Source organism: Thamnophis sirtalis, unplaced genomic scaffold (genome assembly GCF_051295495.1).
Source record: "Thamnophis sirtalis isolate CommonGarterSnake01/CBP01778 unplaced genomic scaffold, rThaSir2_p1.2 scaffold_3, whole genome shotgun sequence".
Classification (NCBI taxonomy): Eukaryota; Metazoa; Chordata; class Lepidosauria; order Squamata; family Natricidae; genus Thamnophis; species Thamnophis sirtalis.
The window spans coordinates 51,779,563-51,789,059 of NW_028261383.1; the positions used below are offsets into that span (position 1 = coordinate 51,779,563).

The following is a 9,497-nucleotide window of genomic DNA, read 5'->3' on the forward strand; positions in this document are numbered from 1 at the left end:
TTTATACAACAATGTGCATATTTTTGTGCATCCTTACTCTAATACATTCCACACAGAGAGAAGTGTGAATTAATTTATATCAGAGATTGAATTTGTAAGAGTACCCTGAAATCCAAATGGAATGAATTTGTCTCTCACTCTTGATCCCTACTAATCTGTTTGTAGAAGTTCCTCCGATAAATGAAATTAGCATAATGCAAACTTTTGCAATAACATTTGCCAGTAGAGTATACTACGTATACTTGCTTGCAATGGATGTCTTCGAGTTTGGAAAAGAATTATCAGCTTTCTGCCTTTAAGTCTGTAATTTACACCATGTAATTCATTTCAGAAGTGAAGCAAATAGATGGAAAAGTATATTTTATACAAGATAGATATAAAGAATATTTTTCCCACTGCTGTTTCAACCTCAAATCTAAAAGTAATATTAAAGCTGTTTATAGATGTATCCTCCATGAATTTATTCAGTCCCCTTTTAGACCCATCCAAGATTTGGATGTAACCCATTTACACTTTAATCATCCACTGAATGAAAAAGTGCAGCCTTTTGTCTGATCTAAATCTTTTCCCAGTCAGATTCATTATGTTGATGTTGATGTTGATTTTATTTATATGCCGCCCTTTTCCCCGAAGGGGACTCAGGGCGGCTCACAACTCAACCAGGGAAGGGGGATACAAACAAGAATTTAAAACAACATAATGTGATTCCATGTGGTTGCTTTGAAACAGGGAGAAAAACATGCCCCGTCACTTTCATATTGGCCTCAATTATGTGTATTCTCAGCTAACAAACAACAAACACCAATCTTATTACTGTATATATGAAACAAGGGATTTGGTCCCATTATGCATCACTTTCAGTGGTGGTATTCAGCCAATTCGGACAGATTTGGGCAAACCAGCAGTGGTGCAGATGGTTCATGTTTTCTAATCCGTGCACATGAGCAAAGTGCCAGCACACTCACATTTTTGGTGTACAGTGAACTGGTAGTAAAATTATGTGAAAGCCACCTCTGATCACTTTATATGTATTTAATTGCATTTGCCTTTGAGAAAACCATTTACCATCTTTAAAAATAATACTTTTCTGGTGTATTTTCCTGTTACTTTGATATATTTTTTTCTGCTTCCAACTCTACTGGTAGCCTTACTGATCTGCTAGGAGGAGATTTTGTTCCTGTCAATATTGCTATCAGAAGCTCTAAAACCTCTGAGCCTCCCACTCCAAGGTGGTATTTGGCTTAGAATCAAATGTTTTGGAATATTATACATTTTCCCTATCGAGGCACTTCTATCAGAAGTCCTAAAACCTCTGAGCCTCTCACTCCAAGGTGGTATTTGGCTTAGAATCAAATGTTGTCCTAAATAGAATTTTCCAGTCTCTCTTTTTCTTAATTTTCTCTGTATGATGGAATGTGCCCTTCTGCTCCTCACAAGTGTTTTTCCCTCTTTTAGTGACAGTGATGAAAAGCCGCTCAAAGGAAGCTTGCGGTCTCTTAACATGGACATTAAAGGTGCAGAAAGTGCTGATAGCTTAGTGGATTATGGAGAGGGGGACCACAGGATGTTCAATGAAGATGGTTCGTTTATTGGCGCTTATGCTGGATGCAAAGAAAAAGCCTCGGTTGAAAGCATTGGGAGTTCCACAGCAACCTTTCCTCTCCATGCATAAAATATTAAGCATGAATTATTCATTTCAGATCATCGTATTTATCTTTACTTCTCATCAAATATTATACAAGGCAGAAATAGGCTGCAGAAAAGTTAAAGACCTGGACATGCAGCAGGTACAGAAACAGGCAGATGACTTTAAAAAGATTTTTTTTTTTTTTTGAAACTTAACTCTTTTTTCAAGACACGGACATTTTCAATTCATTAAAAAAAGAAAAAGACTCTGAACTAAAGTTTCATCACACATGTCATTTAGTCTGACCAAAACCATACCTTCTTCAGTGTTATAGATGTATTTTGGGATCTAATTTCCTCCAGGTCTTTTACAACCCAGTTTTATAAACATCTCTTAACTGGAACAGCAGTCAAAGAGTTGACATTAAATGAGTAACTGCTACAACTCTGTCTTTGATTTGGGTCTGGCAGGCTATAGAATGTTATAACCAAATATTATGGAGAGAAGGTTATGCTGGCATGACTGACACTGTGCTAGCCAATGGTGCTGGAAAGCTTCGGAAGCCAAGTAGTCCCTTATATCTCTACAGTATCCTTTTTCTTGCTCAGTTCTCTGTTGCACAAGGATACAATGCGAAGCCAACGCATCATGTCTGCCGATGGTCATTCTTGCTGGTGTGCTTAGTCAGCGATAATAGCACATTATCTTTCTGTTGGGAATAACCGATGGTGTGATATATTCTACTGCATGTACTGCACTCTGTACACATTCTTGTTATGTTGTAACTAGTAACAATGGGCCCTAGGTTAGCGTTTCCACTTTCTTACACGTTTCTGCTTCTCTGTGTATGTTTCAAACCTCATTTCATAGTAATCCCATATTTTCGGTGTTACAGGGATCTTCAGGCAAAACAATGTGTAGCAGCAACAAAAAACATTAGCTAGTGATAATAGTGCACTCCGCGATATGTCTTATTTTGAAAAGATATGGAAAGTGTGCCAGTTATATGAGAATTTGTATTCTGTACGGATAGATAACAAGGCCTTCAAATATAGCACAGTTAGATGATATTTTATGTTTTGCCCACTAGCTGTCACCCTTTCTTTATGCAAGGAAATTCAAAACTTTCTTCGGGTTATAGAAAGTACATGGCTCTTTCAAAATCGTGGAGTTTTACTCAATCCAAACAGCAAGAAGAAAAAAATCAGGAAAGAGATGGCTTTTAAAGGAAATATGATTTTTCACCACTTCATATTTGAATGCCCACATCTCTTTTCTGAATGTTTGTATATATTAAGTTTATACTGATACTTTCAGGGGAAGTCATGCTAATTTTTATTTTGTCAAGGTGCAGCATGTCATTATGGAATTTGGTGGCAATTTAATTCTTCCCAGGAAGTTACATTTAGGGGGATACAATTCATTTTTCCAAGCAAAATATATTCAGAAACATTTATGAATCTCCAACTATGAATATTGTGTCTCACTTATTAAATCAAAGCAAATGTGATTATTGAAAAGGGTTTCTATCAATGCTTTGAGTGTATAATAGAGTTATCACCCAAAGTTTAAAGTTTTTTGGTGTACGTTGTAGAAAGGAAGACATATTCATTATAACAATGTAGATACTATTGTATGCAAAACTATCTTGGAATAATATACTTCCCTATTTTATTTTAATATGTTATTTGCCTTGTTACTCAATTCTCTTTCTTATCTTGGTAGGCTTTTACATGCCCATTTTGTTAATGTTGAGACATTAACATTATTCAATGTTCCTTTTCCCCTAACCCCAACCGCAGATAACAAGGATGCAATTAACTAAGCACTGATCTTCAACTCAGATCAAATCCATTCATTTTGGCTAGGACTTAATATTTTGGAAATGTCAAACAGCATGTTACATAGAAAGTAACAATTGTCTGTTCATCAGAGTCCTAATTACCTATTGCAGCATTTGAACCCAGCGTTGTGTAAAAAATAATTTCAGCTCTTGGTCCATACTAATGGCTGCTAGGCAAGATACCACTGCTCAAGTGGTAAGGTGCTAATACAGTCTTTTATAAGCTGTATAAACTTGACATGTATCAAAGGAACTTGTTTTCTTCCCATTGGGGCTTTGGTAGTGATAAGTATAAATACTTCTTGGAGACAAAGCAGTCCTATTATCGCCTTCCACCTTCCCAAATCCCATTAAAATTAGCCATTTTGCTTCCAAAGTTTGATGGCATAGTTTCCATCTTAAGGGAATGGGGAGGCAGGCTTTCAAGAGGCCATGTGCAGGGAACATTTTGTTCCTCGATATTCAGCTCCGACTCTATTTGAAATATAATTTCCCTACCTTTATTTTTTAAAAAGCTGCTAAAAGAAGGACCAACTCTCCTTTGAGTTAGAGTTGGCCCTGGAGAATGACAAACTTGGGCAGCCTTCTCCAGTCCCTCTTCTTCAACTGCTGGTTTTAATACCTTCCTGGTCTTTCCATACAAAAGGGGTATAAACATCAGAGAAGAAGGATGACCCAGAACATGTCATTTGAAGAGTACATCTGAAGGTTTCTTCCTTTACACCTTTTTGTGTGTGCATATAATTGAACCAGAAGATGCAGCATCACAATTTGCTAGTAGAACAATCCTCCTTTAAGCCCTTGCTTTATGTGGAGATTTGTTGATATAGTTGACCAGTTTTTATTCCTTCGAATCATTCCAGTCTCTCCATTTCTTTTATAAAGTCCAGCCTAGGAAATCATCATATAATGAGAGTGTTCCTGGATGAACTGGGAAGGAAGGAAGGGGAATGAACAGTTCACTGCAGGAATCAACTTCTCATCAGGGAGAGATTTCTGTTCTTGATATTTCCATAGGCAACCATTTTTTTTAATCAATAGAATTTCTTTTAAATTGTGAGGAAGACTAAACATGACATTTTGTGCCAAATCAGAAGTATTGCAGCTACCTTGCATTTTTTTTCTATTATGTGATAATGGGCTGTTTGTCTAATTCAGATGTACATGAATATTAGATGTTTTAACGTTTCATAGTCTGAGGAGATATTATTCCAGTGGACTGTGAAAACTTACTAGTGAACCTTTAGATACAGCATGAAGGATTTCTGAAGAAAAGTGTTTTCTTAAGAAACAATGTGGATTGATAAACATACAGAGACATACACAAACACACACCAACATCTACACTAGAACAAAGACCACTGAGGACATTGTGATACTCAACACCTGAAAAATGATAGTATCTATGAACCTGTGAAAGAAATGCTTTCTGACAGGTCTACAGCATTCTCTTTTATTTCTCACTAAATTTATTTTACCTATGGTAATTTCTCCTTCAGAAGATGTAGTAGAGTTTAATATGACATCTCCCAGCTTTTAAACCATGCATTGAAAAGTACAATCTAGATTTGAAAGTCTGCATTGGATTCTTAAATTGATGCTCCTGAGACATTAATGGTTTTATCCCAAAAGGAACATCATCTTTGAACTGATCGCTTCCAAATATCTGCATATTCCTCCAGAAGTAATTAGTTACATTGTTGTTTTGGAGAGAGAGGTGAAAAAAAGTTTATGTTACAAATGTAATTGCTCACACCAGAATATGGATTTTGATTTCAGCAGAGATGTTCCATTTTTCCATTAATGTGAATTTTAGATGATAGCAATATGATCATAAAAATGGGAATAATGCCAAGGCTTTTTGTCAATGTGGAGCAGAAAAAGTCTAATATTATTTGCCACTTTATAAACTGAATTGTCTATCAGGCATTTGAACTCCCAGTCTAGTTTCTTCGACTCAAATGATTTCTTGAGGTATCTCTGAAGGAGGATCTGTTAAAAAAAGGTCAAAGTAAATTCAGTTATATCTAGCTTACAGCCAAAACCATCAAGTTATGATTATTGGTACTGTACACAACCAAGCTGTACCATTTCCTGGCATAGCAGAAAATATGACTAGCTGTTGCTCTCTGTCTATCAACAATTTGCACTGACCTCTGATCTTCTAATCAATTAGAGAATCATTTCAAAGACTCTAGGAAGCATGTGTAATATGTCACCAGAAGATGTAATAGATAAGTTCTATGTCTACAACTCTGTAAACTTACCAGAGAGGAAATCCTATTTCATGTAATTTTGATTGTGTTTCAGTAGACAGATGCCAGATAGACAGAAGAAATTATTTGAAACTTACAACAACAGCTCTGAGAAATGATTGGAAGACATAGAGGAAAAAGAGGAGCAATTTGGCAATGAGGCAATAGTATGTTGCCAATTGTACTAGTGGTGACAAAAATAACTTTGAGTTTGTACGACCACAGAATGCAGGAGAATCTAAGGGTTAAAACAGTAACTAAAGCACTATGGCAAACTAGAAGGGGATGAGCCTTCTACTGCATTCCAAATGTCAGAGATGGTCTAGGCCTACCGGGGACACTCCCACTTTCTATAAAGTTATATAATTACATGGTGATGAAGTAGTAGAAATAGTAATAGCTCCCAGTGCCTCCTATTAGTCCCTTATGACATTTCTCATTCATGGCATTGAATCTTCTCATTCAGCGATCTGTTCAATATCTAAAGGAAAGACAAACCAGCTGTGTGTTTAGTTTCCACTGCATTCATTTATTAGTCTAACCTAGACTTTCTCAACCTGGGCAACTTGAAGATGTGTGGATGAACAATTCTGAGAGTTGAAGTTGATACATCTCCAAGTTGCCAACGTTGAGAAACATTGGTCTAACCTAATATTGATTTGTGAGTGAAGTTGCCAAATTTACATATAGCACCAGATCAATCTGGGTCTCACTTAAGGGGAAAATAATATGTGAATATTGTTGAAAATCATTTCAGTCAATTCAATTTTCTTTGCAAGGAATTAGCAGGTGCTCAGAACTTGACCATCCCCTGTACTCTTCCCATCCTAAACCTCATGGTATAGGGTTTCTTGCCTGAGCAGTGAATTGGACTAGAAGACCTCTAAGTCCCTTCCAAATCTGTTATTCTGTTATGCTTCTTCAGTTTGTGGCATGGTGTACCAGATCACAGCCATGGTTTTAGATAGGAATAATGTTTAGCTTCCACATAATGAGATCTGGTATTTAAACCATAATTTATTTTGTTGCATTACTGATAACACATTTGAATAATATGCTTCAAATGTTGTATACATATGCTCATTCAACTGAGTTTAAACAATTGGGAATGAGATTCTTGATCCCTTTTATTAAATTAGACAAAAATAAGATACACAATACAGGGAAAATCTATTCTTGTGCTGATAAAACTTCTACTGATTTAGCAGAAGAGCCAATGTTTGCTAATCAGAACATCAAACCCTTGCCTCCTTCCAAATTAAATATTTAATTTAAAATTGTCAGTCCTACCAAACTCTACTGAATAAGTAGGACTTCCTTATTAAGCATGCATACCACTGTCCTGTTAATCTGCCTTTCCAAATCTTAAATAGCTTGTTTACATGTTAGCACCATTCATAACCTATCAAGTATTCATCTTTGTAATCTTACATAAATTTCAGCTTTTGCACAGAATTGGTCAGAGCCAAAGCATTTTTTTAAATGTTACTTCATGGAAGATAAAAAAAAAATATGGAACATGAGTACTAGGTTCTGGCTATTCCTTTTTGAAATGAATGTCCATGAAAATTTCTTAAGGCTTAGAAAAAATGTGTTTGTATGTAGTTGCTGTTTGTATCATGCCTATGTATATGTATGGTTTTTTAAAAAATATTTTCATTCTACATGAATTTCAACTTTGCTAATAAAAGTTTGACTTGATGTAATCTTCACAAGCCTAATTGAAATGAAAGAATATTTTTGTTTCCTTTTGCCATACAAATAATGAGAAAGGAAGAGAGGGTAACTGTGCTTATTATGTTTCAACTGCAACGCACAGTTCTATTTATGATAAAGAATCACTATGCAGAACACTTCCCTCACAACTGTCAACCACCATGCCTAGAATTTATACTACCTTAAAAAAACATATTCAGGAAGTTGCATATCTTGATCTAATCCAGATTTTGTGCATCATAAAAGCTGCCAAGGTTTTTTTTAGCTTACAAAGTCAGTGAAAAAATAATCTTCATCTCTATGTGCAGGGCAAAAATGGTTTGAATGATCATAGTCAATTAAAATAGAAAACATTACAAGGAATGGACATTTGTAAATTCAGAAATTGGATGGATAAAAGAGAAATCAAGATAGAATATTTAAATTGGATAGTGAAACAAGAGTTTATGGTTGTCAGTTACTTTTTTCTCCACAGGATATTTTTTATCATTGTTCATGTTAGGAGCCTATTCATCCAAGTTATCCAATTCATTGTATCACACCAATGTTTCTCTGCTTATAGACTTTAAACTGGAGAAATCTTCAGCCAGACATCTTAAAGTTGCCAAGGCTAAAATACATTGCACTGAACCAATCTCCTAATAACTTTCCTACCTTTCTAATGTAAGCATGTATCTAATTCTTTGGTGCAAATTCAAATGCATCTTGGAAAGGTACTATACTTTCAGGGAGGATTCAAGGATACCTGAAATGTTACCATTATTATTCATGATGCATATATGATAAGGAGCAGGGTAACTTTCACAATCATGTGCTCCACTGGTCTGAAAATCAAGATGCCTCTGCCACCTCTAGATACAGAAGGTAGTGACATTCATTTGAGTTATATAAGCCAAGAGTTGGGTCAGTGAAGGCAAAAATGCAAGGTGAAAGCATAACTTAGATGTGCCATCTGGAAAGGGAAGGTCCAAAAGAAGGAAATTAGAAAGAAAGAAAAAAATTCAGAAGGTTGCTTTTTCAGCAAAGGAAAAAACATTTTTGAAACATTATAATACATTATTAAGAAGGCTAAACACAGCTTTAATAAGATACTAGAACATGAAGCGTTCCTTTTTCCATGACCATAATATGGTGCTAAACTTTTTTTTCTACCCATAACTCTATTTTTAAGTTATCCTAACATAATATTTCCTTTCCCAACAATCAACTGATTTGTTAGGAGAGAGACAGACAGACACTGAGACAGTTGCCTAAATTAGGACTAAAAGTCCTAATCTCCAAGTTTCTAACATGGTACCATAACCACCAATAATTTAGCAAGTTAAAAAATACTACTTTCTTTCATTCTCACAAAATATGCAATTTTATGTTTGCTATCTAATAGATGGAGAGAGATATCCTGATTGTGACCTGATTGTAACTGACCCCAGTAGCAATAGATTCATCAATTGAGGTGTTTTTTTTTCTTTTGGCCACTACACTCCCTGGGACCCCTCCGTCCATTTTAAAAAAGGAAGGTGGGGTGGGAAAATTGGAATACTGCAAACACCCAGCCTATGACATATTCATTATTTCCAAAACTATCATTGGTCACAGTCCCTTGATGTTTGTTGAAAATAACGGATGATCAATGTACATATGTGTGTATATATGTGCATGTTTCAAACTACAAAGGTGCCCATTATTTGGCAATGTGTGCAGTGATTAAGAATAAAGAAGAAGAAGCAGGTGTAGAAGTGAGAGTTAAGTAGATTAAACAGTTAACAAAGTATAGTAAATCTTTTTTTTTCTATTTCTGGTAGTCATGTTGTTAAGCATTCATAATAGATTTCAATGTACCCATCAAACCCACATTTGGGAAGGAGCCATTTTTAGTATCACAATTCATATTGTATTATACACATGTAATATGTACATAACTGATAATATGTACCTATCAGAATCTTACATATGATTTGCTTTCCTTTAATCATACAGTGAGATGATAGCATGAGGTCATATCCTCATTTGCAAGGTTTCACATGTCTTCCACTGTTCAGCTTTACTCTTTGGGGAA

At 35.4% G+C, this 9,497-nt stretch overlaps 1 protein-coding gene across 3 annotated transcripts in view; it reads left to right on the forward strand.

Moving 5' to 3' along the window:
• CHL1 (cell adhesion molecule L1 like) overlaps positions 1–7,431 on the forward strand; it is a 209,187-nt gene extending 201,756 nt beyond the window's left edge. For all 3 annotated transcript variants that reach the window (XM_087708892.1, XM_087708894.1, XM_087708893.1), the window contains one exon: positions 1,456–7,431. In XM_087708892.1, coding sequence (XP_087565018.1) covers positions 1,456–1,672 — 217 coding nt within the window. In that variant the 3' untranslated portion in view covers positions 1,673–7,431. The remainder of the gene's footprint in view (positions 1–1,455) is intronic.
• The last annotated feature ends 2,066 nt before the right edge of the window (positions 7,432–9,497 follow it).